Source organism: Lepidochelys kempii, chromosome 2 (genome assembly GCF_965140285.1).
Source record: "Lepidochelys kempii isolate rLepKem1 chromosome 2, rLepKem1.hap1, whole genome shotgun sequence".
Taxonomy (NCBI): Eukaryota; Metazoa; Chordata; order Testudines; family Cheloniidae; genus Lepidochelys; species Lepidochelys kempii.
Genome location: NC_136381.1, coordinates 155,334,297 through 155,362,186, shown reverse-complemented (window position 1 = coordinate 155,362,186; position 27,890 = coordinate 155,334,297). Strand labels below are relative to the sequence as shown.

General features: G+C 42.1%; 1 protein-coding gene across 1 annotated transcript in view; it reads left to right on the top strand.

The window, feature by feature from the left end:
• AHRR (aryl hydrocarbon receptor repressor) overlaps positions 1-16,418 on the top strand; it is a 128,995-nt gene extending 112,577 nt beyond the window's left edge. The window contains exons 8-10 of the mRNA XM_073332501.2: positions 793-902; positions 2,431-2,569; positions 15,299-16,418. Coding sequence (XP_073188602.1) covers positions 793-902; positions 2,431-2,569; positions 15,299-16,418 — 1,369 coding nt within the window. The remainder of the gene's footprint in view (positions 1-792; positions 903-2,430; positions 2,570-15,298) is intronic.
• Positions 16,419-27,890: the final 11,472 nt, after the last annotated feature.

The window sequence follows — 27,890 nt, the reverse complement described above, 5'->3', positions numbered from 1 at the left end:
TAACTTACCTGTCCTTCACGGGGAATTGTGGGAAGGCACTGGAGGACTATCAGTTCTCAAGTGACTTTTGCCTGTGTCTTCATTGCAAAGTGGGCAGGTTTCCCATTGAGGTAAAGCAGAACCTGGGCTCTAACCTCTACCCCCAGCCAGGTAAATTAGGCTTAACGCATCTTCAAACCTATGTTAAAGGATTTTCTGTGTGGATGCGGGGAGGGAGGGACGGGGGAGGGGGTTGGCTAAAACCCAGGTATCAGCCCAAGTTAACTGTGCAGTGAAGACATCACCTTAGAATCCAGTGTAGTCAGTTTGGCACGGATCACAAGCTCTAAAATGCATTTAAAAATAAAGACTGTGACTGATTATAAATCGAAACTCTGTGATGATTCTTGCTACATGTTGAAGCCCATTTGCTAGCATTTATCTTTAATGCTAACACTCAGATACCTTGGTTGTATAAGAATCTAATGGAATAGAATTGAATGGAAACATTACCATTTTTTTCAATCCAATCTAAAGGTTGTTATTCCAGGAAATAAGTACTGAGCAGAACATTCTTAATCATATTTTTTCTTTACAGTATGTACAGTATTCCAGTCCAACACTGGATTGGAAATTCATATGATCCAGCAATTACTGGCAAACATTTAATTTTAATTATCACACATTCAAACCATAACTACTTAATACATGTTTGCTAGTTTAAAAGTCATGTCTTACACATTTTTGTGTGTTTGTCCTTAGCTGAATTGTCATTCACTGACCAAATATTTTCACATTGTCTGTCCTCTGCAGTTCAAAAGCTATTTCAGGTCTATGTGAAACAGAATTACAAGGAAGAACCAGTTACCATGAAGGTGCAGCTTTCACTAATGTGTTACAAAATGCTGAAAACCAGATCAAAGGTATCAGGTTGTAATAATTCTGCATTACTGACAGTTTATGGAGACACTCTTCCTCCCCCCACATCCCCAATTTAAGTTTTCCATTTTTTAGTCCCAATTTCCCATTTTTCTATAGTCTGCTATTGTGATGTAGGTTCATCAAATATGAGATAGAGAATGGCTAGATTATGGTGTCAATACTAGCTGCCTAGAAATACAATGTTACCAGTTCTCACAATTTTATCACAAGGCTTGTGATATTAAGTGTGTTTTCTTAAAGCTGCAGCACCCAGATTCATGTGATTACAGATATAGTAGGCTATACGTCTCTAGTGCTCCCTGAGGAAAAAGTGGGCATTGATCCTGCCTCAGCTGCCAGGGCACACCCTTCCAGCTGTGCTAGCTGAGGTGTCAGCCCCTCTTGTGTGGGGAAGGTTAAAGTAGTCCAAACAAAAAGTCACTATGCTTCCGCAGCCATGAAAGGCCTTTGGAAAGCTGAAGAGAAAGGTATCAGCCCTTCTCTTTTCTGAGGCGGGCTGGTCGGCCAAGGCTCTCAAGTAGTTTCCCTAGTCAGTAACCCCTTCTTCCAGAGCCTGGAGAGCTCTGAGATGCAGTCCTGCTCCTTCAGAGTGCCACACAGGCTGCACTGAGCAGGGAGTCTCCCTTTTAAGGACCCACTCCCCTCAAGGCTTGACATTCCTTACAGGTGGCCGGGTTGCAGCTGATTGTGCCCAGAGGAGCTCTTTAACCCTCTCCTGAGTGGGGTTGGTAGATCTGCCCCACTGCAAAGTGTAAAGTCTTAGCATTCATTAAAAACAAAGAGAGGTTTCTCATGGTTGAAGCAAAAAGCTTGAAAACATGATGTGAGCGTACCCTAAAGGTGCAAAACCAGACAGCAAATAAAAAGCAATGAAAATGTATTGGTTTTTTTATGGGTTTTGTTTTTGTTTATTTGTGTTTTGGTAACCTGATTCATGATTTCTGAATGGTTGGGACTTACACTACTGTGAGACTCTATGATCTCCTATAGCTGTCTTTTACAAATTGGCAGGGTGTTTAATATAAAATGTAAGAATTTAGTAATCTTCTTTGCTGACTTTTGATAGTTATTTCTCCTCAAGCCTTCCCTTCTCCCTCTTCCCTATACAGATAACTCTATTAACTTCTTTTTTGTACAGGCTTGAAACCTTGAAATTGTACTGTCTTTAATACAAGTTCTCTATCACAGCCACTTTCACTGTCTAGTTTCTCTTGAATCTTTCATTATTAGACAGGCAAAACCTGTACTGAACTGATGATACTGCAAAATCTCACTGATTACAGTTTAAGTGTTTGCAAATTGAACATTTAATCTTTTTTTCCCGTGTGCATTCTTGCCTGTAATTTGCCTAGTTAATCTTAGCCATAACACATTCTGACTTGCACTTTTCTGTGTAACAGATACTAAGGATACCACGCATATTTGTGAGTGTCCAGTAGTTTAGTTAGATTTATATAACCTATATTAAAATTGTTTGCACTAGAATATATTTTCTTTTAATTTTTATAGCAAACAATGGAGAAAATGGCATTTCTCTATTCAAAGTACTAACAAATGAAGATCACTGGGTCTGGGTACAAGCTAATACTCAAGTTCTGTACAGGACTGGCTGTTCAGAATACGTCATTGCCTCACAGCAAGCTCTAAAGTAAGTATATTTACATTTTCCTGTAGTTCTGAAAGATAAAGACACTATTCACCAAAAGTAGGACTTTCCAAAGCACTTAAGTGTCTTAGGAGCACAATTCCCACTGAAAGTCAATGAGACTTGGGCTCCGAAATCACATAGGATTTTCAAGAGTGCCTAATTTCATTAGAGACGTCACTTTGCCAGTATAATTTATGCGGGAAGCACTCAGGTACTATTGTAACAGCCACTAGTGCAAAACCCTAAGATGAATGACGACTGACTTCACAAGCCCTTTCAGTGGGCCTTACTCAACACAATATTTGTATTCTTCAAAGAGGCAGTTCCTAGAGGTGCACAGATCCTATCTCCACAGTAGGTTGGATCATTTGGCAGCAAGAAGAGCCTCTCATGGAATCCAAAATAACCCCCTAAACAAATCATCCCTTCAGTAGACTACTAGACAGCTGATGGGGAGGAAAGTTCATGCAAATAACTTTCTACCACTTGACTTTCATAACTCCCAATTCTTAAGACCTTCAATCCTCCCATTTATGGCTTAGAAACAACTGGGAGTCAATCCAGCTCTGGACTACAATAATTCTCTTTTGTGGCTATAGATTTTGGGATGGTACTGGCCTTCTGAAGTATGGGGAACACACTCAGAACAAGAAAAACTATGATGGAGGCTCTTCTCAGCAACCAGCAGAGTGCGCTGCAGGAAGCCTTCGCTGTCCCCTTGGTTGCTAGTGTCCTCTTATTTTGTCATATCTGGGAACCATGGTCATTTCTTGTTCTTTATGGCTGATAGCTGAATGATGTTGTCAGAGGCAGGGATTATAAAGTATCCTTGAATCTCACCCTTTAAACATTTTCTGGGATGATGTAAATAGGGAAGCTTGTGTTCAATGCAAAAGGTATAGGTTCCACTGGGAGTAGAATCTGTGCCCATCTTTGGAACCCATTTCTTATTACTATCGATATAAGCCTCCCTATTCACATGTTCTCTATTATTTGCTCAGACTGCCCATAGAACTGTACATAGAGAGACCAGACCCTGTCTATGTAGATCTCTCCTCTTCTCCACAAAAAAGGCTCAGCCATATTTCTGGAATGGTCTCTTACACTCGCGTCCCCGCCCCCCAATGGACCTTAAGGAGGCCTCTCTGCAGTCTGTGCTGAGGAAGGAGGTAGAGAGTGGGTGGACTGGGTGCAGGGCCAGGAGATGTGCACAGAACCCCCTCTCACTCTGTGAAAATTGTATTTAGACTGTTGCCCCTTGGCTTTGTTGCTTTTTGCCTCTGTCCCTCTCTCTGTTCTCACCTGTCTTCAGTTTCTGTGTGTTCTTCTTTCCTGCCTGTACACACGCACACACAAAACAATACTCAGCAAAAAGCCCCTCTGCCTACATAATCCAAAACTCCTGGGTGCTCTGTTAGGCCTTGTGTCATGGAATGTGGCTCCTCTCCCGCCTTCTCCCCGCAGAAACTGCACGGACTCCAGTGGCGGTGCCTTCACCATATCTTTTTATTTTAAAAGTTCCCTCCACCTTTTTCACAACCATCCCCATGCAACAGTCTATTTACATTGTTAACCTAGCTTTTGGCCCTCTCATCAGGGCCTGAGGGGAACAGAAGACTCCCTACTCTGAGCCTCTGTGTGGCTAAGCTCAGCTAACCCTGTTCTTCCCTCTCTCCCCTTTACGCTTCCTTCCTGTGCTTCTTCTTATCAGCCTTGGGCTGGTGGGGTAATTGGCTCAGCTGGCCAGCCTGATTAACTAATTCCCCCCATCAGTTTTCCCCAGGGGAACTAATTCATATCTGAGTGATCAGAGTACAGGCTCACCTGTTTACACTCTGTCATGTCTTGTTTTAGAAGTAGCCCTTTAGCTGCCTCACAACTATCTTAAGCGCCTGGCACATTTACACATCAATTTCAATGAGTTTTTAACTAAAGATATAACAAGGTTTAACCCAGCTCATAACAGCATCCGCAATCTCAGCTTCTCCCCATCATCAGGATGAGGCCTAAAAGGTGCCATCCAATAATCCATCCCAAACAGAAAAAAAAAGAAATAATTTAAAAAATTACAAATGGTATAAACTTACAGTGTCTTTCAGTCAGACTGTCAGGGCAGGAATATAGATGGCTGGGCCTAGTGGTATGTGTAGGGTGGGGACAGATCCTCATGACAGCTGGGGTTCAAAACAAGGAGGTCAGGAGCTGAGTGTTGGATACCATGAAGGGCAATTTAAGAAACCCAGTCAGGCTCAGGATACAACAGCTGGGTGAGCACTATGAACCAGGGTGGAGCCCAACTATATGGGCAGCTTCCTTTTCCTCCTTCCTGCTTAAATAGGGGGAGCGGGTCAGTCTGGCACAGTGGTGTTCCACCAGTTGGGACCCAGGGCTGGAGCCTTCTATCTAAAGTAGCTTCAAGGAGTCCCAGTTCTAGCTGATGCCAGTAAGCATCAAGTGGAAGACTGGAGCATGATGTGTCGTCGTCCTGCCCCGGCCAGGAATCCTGCAGACCCAGGTTTGAGACCCATAGGTCGTGACACCACCCTATGCCCTAGAGACATCCACTGGGCAACATTGGTCCAGGTTTCTCAAGGTGGTTCCTGTGGAAGGCTCATACCTGGGTGGGGGCATGAACATTTTCTGCTGGCTCCAGATCCACCCATCAAGGCCATAGCCCTCTCAGTCAATTAGATACTAGAGCCTACCTCATTTCAGTTTGGCACCTAAGACTTTCTGAATGATGTATTCTTCATGCCCTCTATACGCACTGGTGGGAGGGGTCCTGTGGGGAAATGAATTCTCTGAGAATGGTTTTAGGAGTGATATATAGAACACCAGGTGGATTCTAAGGGATTGAGGTAGGTGGAGCTTGAAGGGAACCAGATTAAGTTGTTGCCAGATTTGATGGGGCCAAGGAATTGGTAGTCAAACTTACTAGAGAGTCTGTCCATGCGAAGGTTCTCTGTCGAGAGCCATACTTTTGTCTCACTGAACACGTAGGGCTCTGCTAATGAGGCTGATATATGTGTGCCATTAGTAGTCTTTCATTTTTTCAAGGTGTTCCTCACTTCCTCCTGGATTTTATGGATCCATTGTACTGATCTGAGGTGGTCAGGTTAGAGGAGGTCTTGGGTCGCTTCGGTGAAATTCAGGGCTGTACCCAGAGTCAGTGCAAAAAAAAGGGTGGGGGACTTGGGTCCGTGGATGCCTGGTCTGCATTATTATATGCAAACTCCACATAGACCAAGTGAAGACCAATCATCCTGGTGATAATTGACATAGCATTGCAGGTACTGTTCAAGGATCTGATTCACCTTCTCTGGCTGTTCAACTGGGATGGTAGGTGGAGGTGTGGTATGTATGGATCCTCAGTAACATAGTTTCACGCTAGAACCGGGAAGTGAATTGTGGCCCTTGATTGGTGGTAACGTGATCAGGGAGGCCGTGGAGACTGACTATCTGGTTTATCAATAGTTGGGCAGTTTCCACAGCAAAGGGTGGACCAGTGCAAGGAATTAAGTGGACCCTCTTGGCAAAGTGGTCTACCACAGTCCAAATCTGGTAATTCCATGACGAAAACTAAGGCAATGGCTGTTTGGGGTCAGGATGGGGTTTCCAGAGGTTGGAGAAAGTTGCAGCGTTCATGGTTTAGTTCCTTGATAGAGGTGCATACATCGCAGGAAGCAGTGAATGCCTGCATTGTGGGACACTGTGACATTACCCAGGATACAATCTGGACTGTTGAACAGCTGTGTTCTCTCAATTCTCCACCCTTCGGTGCCTTTTACACTGCTTTGCTGTGAGAGTAACCACTCCTGGTCTGCTCACACTCTGCCTCCAGCATGTAAATTGCTCCCAGCTATACAGTATGAATGCTATGGACAGCCACTCTTGAATTACACTGCAGAACAACAACAGCAAATTTCCAGTCCCAGATTTTTCCCCCAGAAATGTGTTTCTTGTACAGCCCAGCCCTCTCCTGGAAAACACAAGCTCATATAAAGTACATCATTTTATTAATAGAAAATGATACACAAATTCTGTTATCTCAAATGGATTTTCCCAAACACTTCAGTCCAAACACACTGGTTTAGATAAAACAATAAAACAAGTTTATTAACTACAGAAAGATAGATTTTAAGCGATTACAAGTAATGAGGCATAAAAGTCAAAACTGGTAACAAAGAAATAAAAGGTAAAATGCAACTAATATGTAACAAGCAGCTAAGTAAATTCAAAGCAAAAATCTCTCTCATGCCATGCATCAGCAGTGTTACTGGCTGAAATATTTTCAGACAGGATCCCTCCCTCAGTCCAAAGCTGTTTCTTTGTTCCTCAGGTGTTGCGGCTGCCAAGGGTAGAGGAAAAAAGGATGGATAACTTGGGTCATCTGTTCCCCATTCTTATATTTTTCTTCTTCTTTGAGAATCATCTCCAGCTGGAGTTTAGGAGACAGGAAGTCTGTGGGGAACTGTTTCTTTGCCAAGATGTAAATTTTTCACTCACACCCTTTTTCCTGCCAGTTAACAAGGTGATAGTTCATTTAATTTCATTGTCATCTGGCTGAGGCATCAGTTTATCTATTGTTTCCGAGGAACTGGTTTGTGGATGCTTTTCTAAACTGGGAACATGTCTCAGTAATGTTATACCGTAGAATTTTATAACTTTACATACAATGTTGCTGCACATATTTTACCAGGACAACAATGATCAGCAAATTATGAGTTTTCAAATGAAACCTCACAAGCTGTACTTCATACAAAATTTATCATAGTCTTGTAAAAGGGGTGAACATAGTTGGTACAGATTGTCACAGGCACATTTGAGGCCAGCAGAAGAAGAAGGACCCTTGGCTCTTAGAGCACCCAAAGTGTCTGATCAGTGGGGAGTCATGGCTTAACTGTACAACAGCCACTCTTGCTGGACCCAGGGGAATGTAAATACTCGCAACTATTTATTCGCAAAGGTGGTTACTTACCAGGTGTCGTGCGACTCTTTGCTTATATCAGCCAGTTCATTGGTCGGAATCCCCGAGGCAGAGACAGAATGGATAGTGGCAGAGAGTTGCATTAAGAAAGTTTCAAGCCTTGAGAATGTGGGTCAGTTGCTGGCTGAGGTGTCGTGGGCTGGTACTATATTTTCCCTTTTGGGGCAGGGCATTGGCTTTGCCATTTTTAGTCCTGGGGCAGTATGTAATGGTAAAGCTGAATTGTGAGACGAACAAGGACCACTGGAGCTGTCTTTGATTCGGGGCCTTAGCCCTGCAGAAATACTCCAGGTTTTTATGGTTGGTAAATATTTGGACTGAGAGATGAGTCCATTCTAAGTAATGTCACCACTCCTCAAAGATGATTTTGAAGTTCTTTATCTAGGATCTCGCAGTTATGCTGTCTGGGGGTAAGTTTTCTAAAGTAATAGGTATGTGCGAGCATTACTTGTTCAGGCCTGTGTTTTTAGGAGAGAATCAGGCTGGAGCTGAATTCCAACAAAAGCTTGTGTAACATCTGGGTGGGCCAATATGGGAGCCATGGTGAGGGGTGCAATTTGCTTCAAAAATTTTGGAATGAACCATCAATAGAAATTTGCTAAACCCAAAAAACACTGTAGGTCATATATATTGTAGGGTGCTGCCCAGCCATGGACAGCCTGGAGTTTGTGTAGGTCCATCGTGATTCCCTCTAGGAACAGGATAAAATCCAAGAACTCTTGGGAGACCTGGTCAAATGCACACTTCTGGAGCCTGGCATAAAGACCATTTTAGCCTCTCCAGAACAGTTCAGACATGAATGGTATGTTGTTCAGCATTGTCTGAAAACACCAATATATAGTCCAGACAGACCATGGCGCACAATCCAATATGTAACAAGAAGGGTTTCTTCAGGTATGTTGGCAACAAGAAGAAAGCCAAGGAATGTGTGGGCCCCTTACTGAATGAGGGAGGCAACCTAGTGACAGAGGATGTGGAAAAAGCTAATGTACTCAATGCTTTTTTTGCCTCTGTTTTCACTAACAAGGTCAGCTCCCAGACTACTGCGCTGGGCATCACAAAATGGGGAAGAGATGGCCAGCCCTCTGTGGAGATAGAGGTGGTTAGGGACTATTTAGAAAAGCTGGACGTGCACAAGTCCATGGGGCCGGACGAGTTGCATCCGAGAGTGCTGAAGGAATTGGCGGCTGTGATTGCAGAACCATTGGCCATTATCTTTGAAAACTCGTGGCGAAACGGGGAAGTCCCGGATAACTGGAAAAAGGCTAATGTAGTGCCAATCTTTAAAAAAGGGAAAAAGGAGGATCCTGGGAACTACAGGCCAGTCAGCCTCACCTCAGTCCCTGGAAAAATCATGGAGCAGGTCCTCAAAGAATCAATCCTGAAGCACTTGCATGAGAGGAAAGTGATCAGGAACAGCCAGCATGGATTCACCAAGGGAAGGTCATGCCTGACTAATCTAATCGCCTTTTATGATGAGATTACTGGTTCTGTAGATGAAGGGAAAGCAATGGATGTATTGTTTCTTGACTTGAGCAAAGCTTTTGACACGGTCTCCCACAGTATTCTTGTCAGCAAGTTAAGGAAGTATGGGCTGGATGAATGCACTATAAGGTGGGTAGAAAGCTGGCTAGATTGTCGGGCTCAACGGGTAGTGATCAATGGCTCCATGTCTAGTTGGCAGCCGGTATCAAGTGGAGTGCCCCAAGGGTCAGTCCTGGGGCCGGTTTTGTTCAATATCTTCATAAATGATCTGGAGGATGGTGTGCATTGCACTCTCAGCAAATTTGCGGATGATACTAAACTGGGAGGAGTGGTAGATACGCTGGAGGGGAGGGATAGGATACAGAAGGACCTAGACAAATTGGAGGATTGGGCCAAAAGAAATCTGATGAGGTTCAACAAGGATAAGTGCAGCGTCCTGCACTTAGGATGGAAGAACCCAATGCACAGCTACAGACTAGGGACCGAATGGCTAGGCAGCAGTTCTGCGGAAAAGGACCTAGGGGTGACAGTGGACGAGAAGCTGGATATGAGTCAGCAGTGTGCCCTTGTTGCCAAGAAGGCCAATGGCATTTTGGGATGTATAAGTAGGGGCATAGCGAGCAGATCGAGGGACGTGATCGTTCCCCTCTATTCGACATTGGTGAGGCCTCATCTGGAGTACTGTGTCCAGTTTTGGGCCCCACACTTCAAGAAGGATGTGGATAATTTGGAGAGAGTCCAGCGAAGGGCAACAAAAATGATTAGGGGACTGGAACACATGACTTACAAGGAGAGGCTGAGGGAGCTGGGATTGTTTAGCCTGCAGAAGAGAAGAATGAGGGGGGATTTGATAGCTGCTTTCAACTACCTGAAAGGGGGTTCCAAAGAGGATGGCTCTAGACTGTTCTCAATGGTAGCAGATGACAGAACGAGGAGTAATGGTCTCAAGTTGCAGTGGGGGAGGTTTAGATTGGATATTAGGAAAAACTTTTTCACTAAGAGGGTGGTGAAACACTGGAATGCGTTACCTAGGGAGGTGGTAGAATCTCCTTCCTTAGAGGTTTTTAAGGTCAGGCTTGACAAAGCCCTGGCTGGGATGATTTAACTGGGAATTGGTCCTGCTTCGAGCAGGGGGTTGGACTAGATGACCTTCTGGGGTCCCTTCCAACCCTGATATTCTATGATTCTATGTCTCGTAACACATTGTTAATAAAATGTTGGGAGTTTGCCAGCACATTTGTCAGCCCTAACAGCATCACTAAATATTCAAAGTGGCTGTAGCAGGTTCGGAAGGCAGTCTTCCATTTGTTCCCAGCCCTGATGCACATGAAGTTGAAGGCTCACCAGAGGTCCAGTTTGTTGACATGTGGCCCCTACACTGTCCAGTAATTCTGGAATCGAGGTCGTGGATACCGGTTCCTGATCATTATTTGGTTTAAGGCTCAGTTGTCAACATAGAGTTGGAAACTGCCATTTTTTGCCCTCAATGAGAAGGACCAGTGCACCAGCTGGTGAGGTTGACTTGAGGATGACCCCTCCAGCCAGGTTCTCCTGGAGGTATTTACTTAGTGCAGCTAGCTCAGGTTCTGACATGACATAAATCCACCCAAATGGTATTTACACTCCCTGCTGCAATTCTGTGGGGGCAGTCACAGTCCTGATGTAGAGGGAGGGTTTCTGTGATCTTCTTTTCAAACACTTTGGCATAGTCATGATATTTAAGGTGGAGTTCTGAAGTAGGGTTGGTGGGCATCCCTACTTTGGTGATCATCCCTGCCTGAAGCCCCCGAGTGCTGGGGCAATATTGGTTTGTTTCTGACAATACTGCTGACAGAATTTTGAAGGGAAACTGTCCTCCTGTTCTTACCAATGAAGGAGGTGATTATGAAGAGTCTGCCAAGAGAAGCCAAGAATCAGAGGGAAGTGCAGGGATTGAATGATGCTGAATCGAAATATTTCTTAGTGCTCCTGGATAATGGCTTCCAGGTGGACTGTATCCTCAATCACTAGTCCTGAAGACAGATGGGAGCCATCAATATTTTCCATAGGTCCAGAGTGGCTTTGTGTCACAAAGGAATCTGCAGGGCCTGGGTTGTCGCTGCATCTATGAAACTGTCAGCTGCTTCTGAATCAATGAGGGTTCATTAGATGGGAATCCATTGGGGATCTCCAGGGATGCGCAGCCAGATAGGCACCTGCAAGTGGGAAGCCCCTGGATGGAGCTGGGTGCATGTCCCAGTCAGGACTGAAGTGCAGGGGAATTCTTTCCTCACACAGCCCAGGGCAGTCCTTACTGACCCTGAAGTGACTCATTTCCTGGGTTCCTTGGAGCTTGCACAGGACAGGGGTGAGCTGTCAACAAGCCAGCTCCACCTGCACTGGTTCAGCAGATGAAACAGGCACTGGTTAATAGTACGTGGATGGGGGCTGGAGGGACCCTCATTTTCCTCCCTTCATTCCTGTAACTGAGTTTCTATGTGGACGGCAAGGTCAGTGAAGGTGTCCAGACCCATGGGCATCTCCATGTGGGCCAGTTCATCTTTGATTTTCTCCTGCAGACCCCACCAGAATTGGTACTGCTGCTCTGCCTTGTTCCACTCCATGGCCACAATGAGATGATGGAAATGGGCCACATAGTAAGCAACAGTTACCCTGCCACTGCCAGAATTTCCTTAGAGCAGCCTTGGCTAAATGTGCACAAGGTGGGTCATTGAAGATCGCTCATATAGATTGGAGGAAGGTGTTCCGATTTGACAAAACTGCTGTTACTATCCAGCAAGGGGGAGGCCCAGTCGAACACCTCCCCCATCAGCAGGCAGATTACCAAGCCCATGTTGGCCGGGTCAGAGGTGTACATCTGGGGATGCAACATGAATAGAAAGCAGCACTGGTCCATGAAACCCCTGAATTGCTAGTGACTCCCATCAAATTGCTATGGTAGGGGTTCTGTGGGCCCAGCCTTTCTGTCCCTCCACCCAGTCATTAATTTGAGCTATAATGTTGAATTGAGCCAAATAGGTCTCCCAGAATTTTGCCCTGAAAGATACTGAGTTTTTTCATTATTTGAGCTGGGACAACCCCCCAGTCTCTCCCCTTTGGGCCCTGTGGATAACAAACAGGATAGAAAACAGTTGAAAATGTCTGGTCTTACCCAATTCCTCTCACTGGCCCAATTCCTCATCCATGTGGCTGCTTTCCACTGTAGTCAGTGATCCTTTCATTTCCTTCTGGAGCTGAATTTTTAAATCCATAAATCCTTGATCCAGCTCATCTCAATTAGCAAATTCCAGATTAGCTATAGCTTGCTTGGTCTTCATTGTTTTATGGAAAAACTTCTGGTCTATGTCAGTCAGATTGCTGGTCACCTCACCAATCCATTTTACCATTCCAGATTGGGAGTTTTGCAGCTGGAATTCCCAATCTGTCCAGATGCTTTGTAGTTGTTGCTCCAACAGAGTTCTCACCTCCGCCTGCAAGTCATCTTTGAGCTCTTTCTGGTAAACCTCCAGATGCTCCTTTAATCCCTGTTGTGAAGCCTCCAGCCCCTGTTTCAGGTCTTGTTTTAAATCATTTTAGTCCTGTTATAATTCCTGATGACCTTTTTTGATCTCTAGAAGCACCTCCATTATTTGTTCTATCTTGGTTCAGCAGGAATACCAGCTCACAGTCTCACTCCTTGGAAACTGGATCTCACTCCTCACATCAGTGTTACTCATTTCCGACCTGTGCAGCTAGTCAAAGTTTAGGGCCCTGGGAATTTTCCAGCTGGAAGCAGAACTTGATGCAGTCTGGTAGTTTCTTTGATGCAATCTTGTTTATTTATAAACAATGTACAAAATCCTGCTTCTCCAAATGCAGGAGGAACCAAGAACAAAAGGAGTAGTTTCTTATCTCACAGCCTTCAAATCTCTTTAGCCAAAAACTCTCTAGCTTTCTCCAGGGTTGCACTCTGTTCTTCAGCTATTGGTTGGTTTTGTTGTTTTTTGCCTCTGCCTTTCTCTGTGTTCTTATCTGTCCCTAGTTTCTGTGTGTTCTCCCTTCCCATGTGTACACATATGCATGTGCGCACACAAAAAACAATACTCAACAAAAAGCCACTCTGCCTACGCAATCCAAAACTCATCTTTTGGATGTGGCCCCTTAACTGTCCCACAACTATCTTAAGTGAAGGGTATGTTCACACATCAATTTCTATTAGGTTTTAAAACAACCCGTAATAAGGTTTAACCCCACTTATAACAATATGAGCTGTATCTTTCCCCGCTTTGGGTGTCCAGGGGCTGGGAAGCAGGAGAGGAGGCAGTGGGCCTCTATACCGATAGCTCTTGCTTCCTGCATATGCCCCAGAAGAATTTCTAGACATCTTTCATTATACATCATTATAGGGGGTGGATCCTATAATCTTGCCTAAGAAGAGAGAAACCCCATCTCTCCCCAGGGAATCCCTCTCCCACAGTCTCCCGCCATCTGTTACTCCAGTCCAGGGAATGAATTGGACCATTAAGAAGCAGACCCAAGGTGGCTTCTCTTCTTGTTCAAGTCTCTATTTTTGTGTCTGTTTTCTGTGTAATTTAGGAACCTCTTTGATTCATATTTGGATGCCTTTGTTACCCAGTGGATAGTTAAATACCTCCATTGAGCAAGGTAATCATGTGGCATGGAGTACCATGAGCATTGGTCCATGAAGTTCCATTCTCACTCTCCCCTAGCTAGACCAGGTGGGCTGTAGCAGATACCCACTGTTGTTTTTGTATTTTGTTCATCATCACTTGCATCCTTGCCCCACAGGTCTGCCTGGTGGGGTCTGCCTTGTCAACTGTGCAGTAGTTTGCTGGAAATGTAAATTCGTTTGCCATAAAATGGCATCCTTTTTCCCATTCTCCTCCTATTTATATACAAATACTTTAGTATAATGTTTGTCTTCATGCGTTATTTCAGAACAGTCCCATCTTCTGCTTTACTTTTTACATTGGATGTTACTTCCCTGCACGCCCCCAATTTTCACTGATTTCTAAAAGCTGCTGTTGCTGCATCATACTTGTCTTTCTTCCTGAGATGTTATTTCTGCAAGAGAGTAACATGTTAGTTGTGTTTTAAGAATTTAAAATTTTAATAATATTTAGCAGGGAGTTGAAACCCATTAATATTATAAGTACATACTTAGAACTTCTCTCTCCCTCCTTACTCTATGTTTGTTGTAATGGGACAGTTTCCACATTATAACAGCATGGGCTCCCCCTACTGGGGATTCTTGTACTTACATGCTGAGCCCATTCTCAAAACAAAAAATTAGAAGTATTGAGCTAAGTAACTTCTGAAATCCCCATCAGTTTTCTCTCTCTTCCATTTTGCGTTTCTAATTCTGATATCCACTTTTCCCCAAACCAGTTCAACTCTATACCTTAAATAGCTTGGATTCAGCATCTCACATCTTTCCTCTCTGATTAATCTAAGTCCCAAGACAAGACTATACCTGTTATCCAAAAGCTAAGGCCAATTTTTTCATAAATGATCACTAATTTTGTGTGCTTCAGATGTAGCTAATGAGAACTAAGGGACCACAGAGCCTCAGAAAATCAAGCACAAGATGTCTCAAGTTGGACACATGAAAATGGAGACACCCAAATTAGTGAATGCTTGGGGATATTACTCTGGACACTTCCTCTGAGCACTTCTTTCATCTCCTAAAACAAACTATTCTGAAAAAACACACCTCTGCAGCTCTCACTCAAACCACTTAAATCAAAAAGTTCCTAACTATGTAGTACTATTTCATTTAAACTACTACGAACTCTGTTTTATTCCACACTATTGAAACCATTTCATATACTCATATACTATGTTGAATAAACCATTCTGTATATTGAAACCATTTTTCTGCCCAGAACATTAGGTGATATTTTAATAAAAAAGATAATAAAAGTAAAACTTGTTACTATTTTATTTAAGGTAATGGTAAAATGTACACCAAAAGTGGAATGGAATTTAACATGCATACAGTAGTTTAAATGAGATGGCCTTGCACTGTGTGTGTGCATAGTGTAAATATGGAATACATTATAAGATTATATTGGTATGGGTATGAGATTCCTGCATTACTCATGAGAGATGAATTATCCAAATCACACCGACCAAATATGAATGAAACCTCTATCATAGCACTCCATTCTATATTCTACATGGGTAACACACAGTACAGGAAAAATATTTTAGAAACACTTGACTGACTGACTGACTTTTTCTACTTTTATTGAAAGGGAAGAAGATGTGCACCTGAAGGTACCAAAGAACATCACAAGTTTGAAAGGACAGAAGGAAGCACTTAACTATAACTGTGCCATTGAAACTTTGGGACAGATGAAGCATCTTAACTGGACAACTGTAAAAAATGAACAGGATAGCATAAAAGTGAAGTTTGAACCTAAGACAAATGACAAGTGTTTCATGCAAGAGGAATCTCTCAATTCTAACACATTACTTTTAGGTGTTCAAAACAACTGCAACACAAACAACATTTGGACTTTAAAAAATTCATCAAGTTCTTGTTCTGTAAATCAACGCATGAATACATGTCCGAGCAGAAAAGTTGGACCATTCTGTAACAGAGATCAAAGTCTTTTAAATTTAGCATCAACCTGTCCTTCCCACTGGGGTACTACAGAAAATTGCCAGTCTTATTCAGGCTTACAGCAATTTACAGTGGAGAACTACACTACAGATCCTGTGAAATTACAACGTCCACTGATGTACCCAGAAACTCTATATGACACAGTATTTCCTCTAGATATTCCCATCAAAACTGAATATGATTCTGATTCTGAAAATGTAGCTGATAGCTACATGATGTCACAAAGTCGAGTCTGGCTGGATGAGAATGGTATGGTGAAAAAGCAGCTGATTGGCTACCCTAACATGGTGCACCTTAAAACAGAATCGGACCTCAGTGAGCAACTGTCTCCTTGTCAAAAACCAACGCACTGTGTTTACACACCGCATAATTGGCAATGCATTGTAACAAATCATACCAACAATATGAATATAAACAGACCATGTAAAGGGTTACATAACAAAGAGATGACACAGGTTTGCCCCCAGAACTCTGCATGTTTGGAAAGCATCCATGACTTTCAGCCTACAGACTTCTACAATCAGTTCTATAACCCCAATTCAGTAGAAGAGAGAGAGCAGAATAACCAGATTTTTAAGATGCAATGTGAGTTTAAAAATCCCTGCTTGGTTCACACAATCAAGCGTGAACCCTTGGATTCTCCACCGTTGTCTGATAATGGGCAGGATGGAATAGAGATGATCTTCCCTGAAAATGCATTACCCGGTCCTGTGTCTCATAAAACAACCGAATGTACATTTTTACAATAGATTTTGTAGCATCTGGAATATTTATGATATTGAAAAACAAGAAAAAGTTGTAGATTATCTTCCTGTTGGACTACATGAGTAACTACAATTAAAAACCAAAGGGAAAAGATTTAAAAAAATATTACTCTCTTTGGGATCTTTGGAAATGGAGTGAAGTAAAACCACATATATCATGGTAAAGTGCTAATTCAGACCTCCTTTAGGTGTACCAATTTAACTTTTTCAAGCTTCCCTTCGTATCTGTTGTATATATGAATGCATTATTAATGTATAACTATATCTTCCTCTTGCCTTGTTCTATTGTTCATGGCATGATGTGGGTGAAATCCTGGCCCCACTGTGAAGTCAATGGCAAAACTCCTATTCACTTCACTGAGACCAGCCTTTCAACCTGTGAATCTAAGGTTTATATTTTTAGTTTTAGTTTCTCAGCTATTGCCTTCTCCCCACATTAATTTAATCACCTTCAGGCAAGGGCTTCTCAAACTACAATCGCTTAATTTAAAGGAAGACCATTATAGTGATAGACTCAGGGACCTCAATCTATTTAGCCTGACAAATAGAAGGTTAAAGAGTGATCTGATCACAGTCTATAAGTACCTATACGGGGAACACATATTTAATACTGGACTTTTCGGTCTAACAGACAAAGGCATAACATGATCCAATGGCTCGAAGTCGAAGGTAGACTAATACAGACTGAAAATAAGGCATAAATTTTTAAACAGCGAGAGTAATTTCAAAGGATTATGGTGGATTCTCCATCATTGGCAATTTGAAATCAAGTTGGGATGTTTTTCTCACAGGAATGCTCTAGGAATTATTTAGGGGAAATTCTATGGCCTGTGTTATACAGGAGGTCAGACTAGATGATCACAATGATCCTGTCTGGTCTTGGAATCTACGAATCTGTTAACTCAAAATCCAGTCACCTTACAAAAACAAGCTACAATTATTTTCAGTTACTATACCTCTTCTTTAGTTACACTGACAATTTTTATGTTTTACCAATCACATTTCCTATATTAAAAATATTAATCTCTCCCCTGTTGCTGTTTGGAAGATCCACATAAAAAAGAAGAAAATTTGACTAATTATCCATTATACAGGGGAGATGGTGACACACAAATTCATACACTTACAAAAATTGTGTTACGTGTACAATTAATAGGAAAAAATCAGACAAATGTTTTTAATTTGATGATGTCCCTTTAATTGATCACTATGCTGTCCTCTGACTTCATGACTAGTTCCCATGCCTTCAGGTGATTATGGGAACAATTTTTCAAAAGCACCTAGGAGTATATCTGCATGGCAATAAAAGACCCACTGGCCCAGATCAGCTGATCTCGGGCTCATGGAACTTAGGGCTGCAGGGCTATAAAACTGCAGTGTAGATGTTCGGGTTGTAGCCTGCACTCTGAGACCATGCAAGAGAGGTGGGTCTCAGAGCCCAGGCTCTAGCCCAAGCCCAAACATCTACATTGCAATTTTTAGCCCTGCAGCCCAAATCCTGCAAGTCTGAGTCTGCTGACCCAGGTTCTGAGACTAAGTGCAGTGGATTTTTTATTGCAGTGTAGAAATGCCCTAAGTCACTTATGTGCTTGTGAAAATTTTGCCCGAGGTCTCTTTCATGTAGAGGTTGCTGAGTTAATTTACTTGTGCTGAAAATAATATAATGCAATCTACAACTTCTATTTTGTTTTTTATTGTTCGCTTCCTGCACTATTGTTTTTAAATTGCACTATTTCAACTTTAAATCACTTTCCCATATATAAAAGGCATATTATGAAGAAAATGGTTAGATGTTTTTGTGATTTTTATAAAGCTTAGGGTAAACATTTTCTTATTCAAAGTGTTACAACTAATTAGAATGCTTTCATTTCAGTAACTGCTCGTCAGTAATGGTGAGATTGTCATCAGTTATCAATCTGGCCTGAGTAAGGGGCAGCATGTAGTTGCCTTGCTCCAGAAGTACAGCAGGGATGTACTTCTCTGCCCCACCCCCGTTCTCTCATCTGCAATACAGGTAGGCCACACAGGGAAGTAAGGGGCACTTTGTGCCCCCTTATATCCCTGCATTGGCACAGACGGTGACAATCTTGCCTTCATACTCTACTCTTACAATAACGATTTTGGGACTAATTCAGATTTTAGTCTAAAGATGGCATAATCCATGCCCCCATCTGGGTCTCAGTGTTTGTTTCCTAAATTTAGGACCCAATCCTGTTCTGCACAGACCATCCATGTGGACCCCCACTGAAGTTACTGGGGTTCTGTGTGGCCCCTAGGATCTGCTCTTATGGAACAAGTTCCAGGACTGGGACTACAGACTTTTTTTAGACTCCTTTAGACTAACTTACTTAGACTCTCTCCCATTTGCCAACAGGTAACTCACACCCTGCCTAACACATCAACTCTGAATTTGACCCACTGGACCTGATTCTCCACTGCCTTGCACCTTGGGTAGTCATTTAAATCTGTGCAAAGTGGGCATCAATTTTACCAGGTCAGAATGGTAGCATTTTACACTTACTTTGGTTAGATGGAAATGACGACAGAAGGTGCAAGGTGGGTGAGATAATATCTTCTATGGGACCAACTTCTGTTGGTGAGAGAAATGCTTTCAAACTACTCAGAGCTCTTTTTCTTTATGTACTGTAGAACCTCAGAGTTACAAACACCTCAGGAATGGAGGTTGTTCATAACTCTGAACAAAATGTTATGGTTGGTCTTTCAAAAGTTTACAACTGAACATTGACTTAATACAGCTTTGAAACTTTACTATGCAGAAGAAAAATGCTGCTTTTAACCATCTTATTTTAAATGAAACAAGCACAGAAACAGTTTCCTGACCTAGTCAAATCTTTTTTTAAGCTTTCCCCTTTATTTTTTTAGTAGTTTGTTTAACACAGTATTATGCAGAATTGTTATTTTTTTGTTTTTGTCTTTGCTGTTGCTTGATTGCTGTTCCAAATGAGGTGTGTGATTGACTGGTCAGTATGTAACTCTGGGGTTCATAATGCTGAGGTTCTACTGTAGCTCAAAAGCTTGTCTGTCTCACCAACAGAAATTGGTCCAATGAAAGATATTACCTCACCCACCTTGTCTCTCGAATATCCTGGGGCCAACATGGCTACAACTACACTACATACAGAAGGTGGAAGGCAGTAGAGGCTCAAGACCACTGAGACTGAGTGTAAGGGAATCTAAAATGATATAATTCACATGCTGAGATGCCAGGAGGCAGGAGTGTAGCAAGAAAAACAACTCATGGGAGGGTATATAAATGTGTTAGTTAAAGTAAACCAACATCTTCAGGCTCCTAGGTGTGTAAATTACACCAGTTTACACTCCTTTTTCATCTGAGGGAGTCAGAGTCTAAATTAGACTCCTTTACATTAACTTGCATCACCTTAGAATTTGCTCCACTGGTTTATAGCTTAGCTGTTATCAGATATCTCAAACACAGAAACTGGATATGGTATTTATCAATGGAATTCTTTCTAATGCAAATCTTCACACACATACAACAATCTTAACAAAAGGGTCTATGGAGAGCTTTTATCCTCTCTGTGGACAGGGAGAAGTAAATGTTACAGCTAGTACATGAAGATCAGTTTCTTGTAAGCCACTGGTGTAAAGTACGATTTGCAAATAATAAATATTAACAGAGACAATAAAAAACAAAGTAAGAATCCCTCACTATGGGAGTGTATTTGATGCACAGACATCTTTCCTGCCACAGTTGATAGGAGTTACTCATTCATCAAGCACAGAATAGCCCAAGAGCAGCAGTTCTCAAACTGTGGGTCAGGACCCCAAAGTGGTTTGTGACCTATGTTCCCTCTAAGCTGCATGGCTGTGCAGCTGCCTATTAAGCCCCTCGCAGAGGTTCAGGGTTGCGGCGGGGAGAGATGCCCCACCCCAGAGCCCACACCCGCCACACCCCAACCCTCTGCCCCAGCCTGAACCCCCTCCCACACCCCAAGCCCCTCATCCCCAGCCCCACCCCAGAGCTTTCACCCCTAGCCAGAACCCTCACCCCCTGCACCTAACCCTCTGCCCCAGGCCTGAGCCCACTTCTGCACCCTGAACCTCATCCCCAACCCCACCCCAGAGCCCACACCCTCAGCCAGAGCCCTCATCCTCCCACACCCCAACTCTCTGCCCCAGCCCTGAGCCCCCTCCTGCACCCTGAACCCCTCATCCCCAGCCCCACCCCAGAGTTTGCACCCCCAACCCGAGCCCTCCCACTGAACTCCAACCCTGTGCCCCAGCCCTGAACCCCCTCCCACACTCCGAACCCCTCAGCCCCACCCCACCACATGAATTTTGTTATGTGCACCAATACAGAGGTGATGTGTGTATTGGTGCACATAACAAAATTCATTCCACACATGGATGTAAAAACATAGAGGGAACACTGGTTGCGACCCCATTTTAATGGGGTTGCCAGGGCTGGCGTTAGACTTGCTGGGGCAGAAGCCAAAGCCCGATCCCCGCCACCTGGGGCTGAAGCTGAAGCCTGAGCCCCACCACCCAGGGTTGAAGTCAAAGCCCAAGGGCTTCAGCCCTGGGCAGCAGGTCTCAGGCTTTGGCTTCAGCCCTGTGCGGTGGGGCTCAGGTTACAGGCCCCTCCCCTGGGGCTGAAGCCCTTGGGCTTTGGCCCCTTTGCCTGGGGCTGCAGAGCTCAGGCAGGCTCAGGCTTCATTCCCCCATACTGGGGTCGTGTAATATTTTTTGTTGTCAGAAGGGGATCGCGGTGCAATGAAGTTTGAGAACCCCTACCCTAGAGGGTGGTTTCTGACATTGTTGCACTACAGGACTGCCACCGCTTTTATAACAGGAATGTTATGGAAGAATAAAATGTCAAGGAGCCAATGAAAGTTTGATTGGTAAACAATGTGAAAGGCTGAGCACTCACAGTTTACCTATTATTAAACAATGCTTTAGACACAGCACTTCTAAACTGTACAGCTTTCTTCCACTGGTCACAGTTTACTTCACTATTTTAGAAGCCATCTTTGGAGAAGTGTTATTTCTAGCAGTGTTTGCATCGCTGTTTCTTAGAGCAGTGGTTTTCAACCTTTCATTTGCAAATCCTAAAAAATTTCAAATGGAGGTCCAGACCCCCTATCATAGAAGCCTTAGGTTTAAAACTGACTGGACAGAATTCAACTATAAATGTGACGCTGGGCGCTAAATTGTGGGCTTCTATGGTAATGACACTTCCAGGTTTTGACCTGTAGGTGAAGTGTATTCACATACTATTGATCGATCAGAAAAAAGGAACGCCTTTTCTGGGATCTGAAACTTTATTTTCATAGTCACCTTTTGCAGACCCCTTAGACATAGTCTGCAGACCCCCAGATGTCCATGGACCGAAGGTTGAAAACCACTGGCTTAGAGCACTAGGGTGGATGAGGTGTTTGCTTTTAGTAGAGTTTTTTACCTTTGATCTTGGAGTTCTTCATTAATGAGTTGGTATTGAATTGATATTCCCATAACTACTGCTCTAACTTCTGTGTTGGGGAGGCTCCTTTTGTGTTTATTTTTAAGTTGGTCATAAAAGCTGCTTATTATATATGAAATATCTAGACAAATATTTGGCTGACATGAACTCAGAGTATTAAGTTCAGGATAAAGGGAGTTCTCCTCCTCGCCCTACTGTTTACTTGATAATTTCTGTTTTTATCTTTGTCTAGTGATAGCTCCTAAACTTCAATACCCAGAACCTGTCCAGAGGAGCTAAAAGGAAAGGATTTACCTCCTCAATCTCATTTTTAAGTTATCTGAGTCTGAGGACATATTGAGCCAGAAGGCACTGGAGATGCCTCCCTTAGAGGGCATGTTTCTTAATCCTCAACCAGGGATGTCTCTTAAGGTTGTTAAAGCTCCCCATTAAGGCCTTGTCTTTTCTGGGGATTTGCCCATTTCAGCCATCTGGGGCCAGCCACCAAAGTAAGTACAGTAGTGCAAATTCCTAATGTAGACAGATGCAGTTACATCAGTGGTTGAAATTGAGGCAGAACCACAGTGTAGACAAGACCATAGATAAAGGCCCTTCACTTTACAATCTCTGGCAACCAAAACAGAAACTAATTTTGAAAGCTTGGAACAAAAGTAGGACTGTGCTCTTGGTAAACTGGTTTTAATAGATCATCAGTTTGGGGACTTGAGTAGTCAAATGGCAAAATGGAAGGATCGGACCCAAGCTCTAATAGAAAAGACTGCCTTCTTGGAACCTGTTTTAAACATGGTAATGAAATGCATGTCTCTCCACTCTAAATACAGATCATTAGACTATATTAGAAATTGAAACCTGAGGGTTGAGTCTGGACCAAATGGGAAGTGTCTGAAATTTGTGCACCTGCAAATAAACTGTTGAGGGCTGAGCCCTGAAATGCTGAGATTTAAAGGACCTGTCCGATCTTCCCTCAGATCCCTAGGTCTGACATTATTAAAGTGGAAGGCATCAACTAGGAGGCAAGGAATATGCCGTGGGGTGAAATGCATCCTGTGCATGATTTAAGCCCTCCTTAATCCGTATGTTGAAGCCATAGTAGATCTTTAGTATTACAGTACACAGGTTTTGTGCTGGCCCTCTGCTCAGGGTCAAATTTCACCCACCACAGGTATCTCTTAAGAAAAGGTCTCCCAATGGATTTTATAACCACTAAATTGAAACAGCTTCAGATAATACTTTTCAAGGCTTGTGAATATATTAATTCCCTTGTGTGAGGGAAAAACTACACCTCGCTTGAAGTGTTATGTAAATTAAAAATAATGGAGAACCGAGCTATTATTTGTCCATGGCCCTCCTTAAAACTGAAGTTCAAATTGGAGATGGAAAACTTCTCTTTTCTGATTATGAGGAAAACAGACAGAGGCACAACTTATAGAGAATATCTCATTGGAAACATTGGAGTTTTTTCTCTCTTCTAGGCCTTGCAAGGCTGTGTGTGAACTTAGATGTGTGGATATGGAAGAAGATTTTAATAACTTGAACATTAGGAGGAAGAGGTAGAGACTTCTGCAGCTGGTCAAGCTGAGGCCAGAGGCACACAGTTTTCATTTACTTGAAGTAGACTGATGACTCAGAACTCCCACCAGGTCAACACATTCCTGGTCAGTGCCACTATATTGTGACTATATCTTTATATATAGCGTATGTATATATATATATATATATATACACAGAGTACATATCAGCATTGTAAATACTTCTTCATATAACGTTGTCGTAAAACTTTGGTTAAAAAAAAATTTAGTATGTCTTTTCTTTTTTGTTCTTCATTCTCTCCCTTTTCTCGCTCCATTTTTTCTTGGTCCATCTTGTCCATACTATTTCCAGGGACTGCATTTTCTCCCATGCTAATCTTCTGGATTTTTAAACTTCCCAGATTTTTGTTCTCTCCTCTTTTCTCCAGACTTCTTAAAATGTGATTCTGCTTTTCTCCCCCTATTTATTTCACCTTGAGTTGGCTCTCTTTTACACATATCTAATGTTACATAGTGTACATTTTGTTGTAGACCTACACTCCGGTTTTCTTCTGTCTTTCCCCTCACTTTTGCTGAGTCTCTTTCTCTCTCTCTACCCAAGTCTACCTATTTCTGTTCCCAATCTCTCTCTCCATCCCAATTTTCTCCATCATTCTTTGCTATTCCACCCCTGTCCACCTCTCTGTTTTAATTGTTCTCAGTCACTTTTTTTATTCTTAACGTGTTTCATCAATTTCTCTACCTCAGCAGACTCCTTGAATTTCTCTCCTTCTTAAGTATCTGAGAATTTCTTCTGAATGGACAGTGTTAGACTAACATTTACATCCTTCTATTATTGTTTCCTTATTTATTTTGACATTGTTATTACAAGACATTAAACACATATAAAAATCTTTTAAAAGGGAAAAAAGAAGAAATCAGTGCAAAGAGCAGCACTTTTTGGAGAGAACAAGTTCTGTTTTGGGTCTTCAGCTATGTGAACTGAGCACTAAGGCACACATTTTGCTGTAAAATATGCCGTGTAAATCTCAGAAAATGTCCTGTCTATATTTCATGGCCTGCTGGTGTTCTCCATACCAAATGCAAAGTCTACTGGAAGTATGGCATCCTGAAGTCCTCTGTATTTGTATTAACAAACCTACAGAAAAGGGGATACAGTATTAGTTTGTCCCAAAGTGGTTGATAGTTTTTTAAAATCCTTAAATCACATAAATATCTTAGATTTGTTATTAATATTTTGGTGCACAAGTTGATGCCAAAGGCCATCCTATCTTGCAAAACCTTAAAAAGAGGCTTTAATCACGTGAATAGTCCCATTCACTCTAGTAGGACTACTCACATGCTTTAAGTTAAGGCTGCTGGACATATTTATAGGATTGTAATTTAAAAAACCTGTACTTTTCAGCATTTGCACATGAATAGGCACTGGAGAGTTATCTATCTGTATGAATGTTTTCACATCAATCAGCTAAACGAGATCCGCAAGCAAAATGTAATGGTCAGGAACTTGATGTAGATATGTAATGATGCTTGGACTTTGGGTCTGTAAAGCAAAGAATTAATTACAATGAGAATTACATAAGATACTTGAATCTGTGACAGTATAGAGCACAATAATGCCACCAGTGGGGAAAGTGTAAGCTTGAAACTCTAACCTACTCCTTTATTGTTCAGGAATTTATAAAAGAAAACTCTACCCCATTCAGGTGAGCAACATAACATTTCAAAAGAGAAGACAGCTTTTGGTATAAATTAAATGAGAAACATATTCCAGTTCATGTGGCATTATCTTTTAAAGTCTTGTGCTTCTAGAATGAACAAAATGTGTTTGGTTTGTCTTAACGGATAACAATATTTTGTGAATACACACACTAGAGTGGAAATTGTGCGTGTATCTGAAATAAGCAAAATGTGAGATGAGCAGCAATATGTTGTGGTATGCAGAATGCATGTCTGTAAAATAAGAAGTATTTCACAAATTATGACAGCAATTAGGCACGGTGGCCGATTCCAGTTTCTTTACATTTAGTTTAAAATTTTTGTTGCATTTAACAACACTGAACAAATTAACAGTGATTTAAAAATACAAAATCAGGGTTTTTTTAACATATTGGTGAAGGCTCAAGTACTTCTTCTGATTTTTAGAATGACAAAGAAGATTTAAGACAAAAGTTGATTTACAACAGCCAGACTCCCCTGTATTCTATGACCACAGAATTCACCATGAAATCTATTCCTTGCCCAGAGAATCCAAATTTTTATTTTTTTCTACAAAATTAACTTTCTAAACATTGTAATTGCAAAGAAAACCTTGAAAACATGGTCTTAGTGTAAACCAATGCAGTGCTGTCTTCCTCATTCTGTAGCTTGAAACAATAGCTCTGTGTGGCATGAATTGGCCCTGTGCATCTCATTTGAACTCTGAAACCTTAGGATAATAATTTAGATGTCAACACTGTTAACTATTTTAACTGCTGATTATTTGAGCAGAAACATCCAACTAATGTACTTACCCAACAATCTCAAACTGTTTCCCATGTCTCCCTAGGTGTAAAAAGTCTCAAATGACCCCTACACAACTGTCAAAACCTCCAGATTCACACTTATAACTTCTATTCAGTCTGAACTATCATATTTCAAAAACTGCAAGTGTTAGGACAGCATAAAATAAATAGAATTTTATTTCAAAATAAATAAAAGTGGCTATTGTACTGATCTTGTATTGATTTAACTAATTAAAACCCTACATTTTTAAAATTTAAATGAAACTGCCACTGAATGTCCAGTCTGCCACACCAGAGTGCCACAGAATCCCAAAATGTTGCTGTAGAATTTAGGTTCTCTCTCCCTCTCCTTCCTCCTGCTTTATTAAACTACTCCTTAGGGAACTCTCAGTCTCCTTCTCTAGCCTATCATTTTGCCTTCAATGTGTTCCTTTGTTCCCTTCTTAGTCACCATTCCTTTACTTCTGATACATTCCTTAATATCTCTGGTTAAATGAGATTTTTAAGAAACAAGTTAGACAACAACACTCTAACTACTGCTCCAGTTTTAATTTGACTTTTCTCAGCAAGTGCTTGACAAAGTAACAATTTCTCAGTTCTCCAGTCAGTGCTCAAACAATAATCTCACTGACAGTATTCAATCTAGATTTTGTACATCGGTCACAGGGAAGAGAAATTTCAGTTGCATATAGTCAACAACCTCCTCTACGGAGGTGGCTCTTTGTTCCTATTCTCCTTGAGTGCAGAACAGCCTCTAAACTAACCAGCGAACTTTGGTTCCTTCCTCAAATTATTCTGTTCTTGTCTATTAAAAGGCCCTTTATTTCTGGGATGACTTCTCTCCTCCTGTGGCCTTGCCCTCTGGCCTTTTCTGTCTACTTTCTCTCTCTCTAATCTTGTCTCTAACTTTAAACTTAGGCCTGATCTACACTTAAAAGTTTTGCTGGCATAGCTACATTGGTCAGGGGTATGATTTTTCCTCACCCTACTCGAGACAGTTACATGGCAAAAGCCCACTGTATAAACTGGTACAGTGGAGTGGTACTCCACTCAAGGAACTGGTTTAAACCATCATGGCTAAAGAACTATCTTTCTGATACAAGCTGGAAGGTGTTGCCAATATAGCGTTACTGGTATATCTACACTGGCAAACCTTTTCAAGTGTAGGCAAGACCTTAGCTAACACTTTTACGCTGCTGGTATTTCATGGTTCATGGAAAGTGCACCTCTGATGAAAAAGTGCACCTTGCTGTCCAAACACTCTGTTTTGATCAAATAAACCTGGGATTTTATTTTAACTTCTTTCAGCTACATATCAGAGTGAACCGTTTCTCTAGGGCAAGAGAAGCATCTTTAAACCGAACACCGTTGCATTTCTTTACGCTGATCTCCTATTCATAGAATCATAGAATATCAGGGTTGGAAGGGACCTCAGGAGGTCATCTAGTCCAACCACCCGCTCAAAGCAGGACCAATCCCCAATTTCTGCCCCCTAAATGGCCCCCTCAAGGTTGAACTCACAACCCTGGATTTAGCAGGCCAATGCTCAAACCACAGAGCTATCCCTCCCCCCCTCTAAATTTTATTTTTTTCTTTCAAAAAAACAACAAACAAACAAAAAAAACCCTGCTCAAAGATGTTACCCCTGTTACCTGTTAACCCGTTACCTCCACTGTCCTTAAATTTGGCAACATCCTTAATCCCAAATTCTCTTACTTCCAACTATTTGTCTGCAAATCTGCATATCACCATCTCTCAAACAGTTTCTGCCTCTACTGAAATCTTTATCCATCCAGTAATCTTCTCACAACCCTTTGCAACTATGGACTCTCTTCAGACTTCATCAGGTGTAGAATGTTGCTAGCTTCCCTTTCACCCATTCAACACACAATCACCTCATTGACACCCTCAAACTACTCCAATGGCTTCCTGTATTTTTTCCAGGTATCACTTCAAAGCTTCT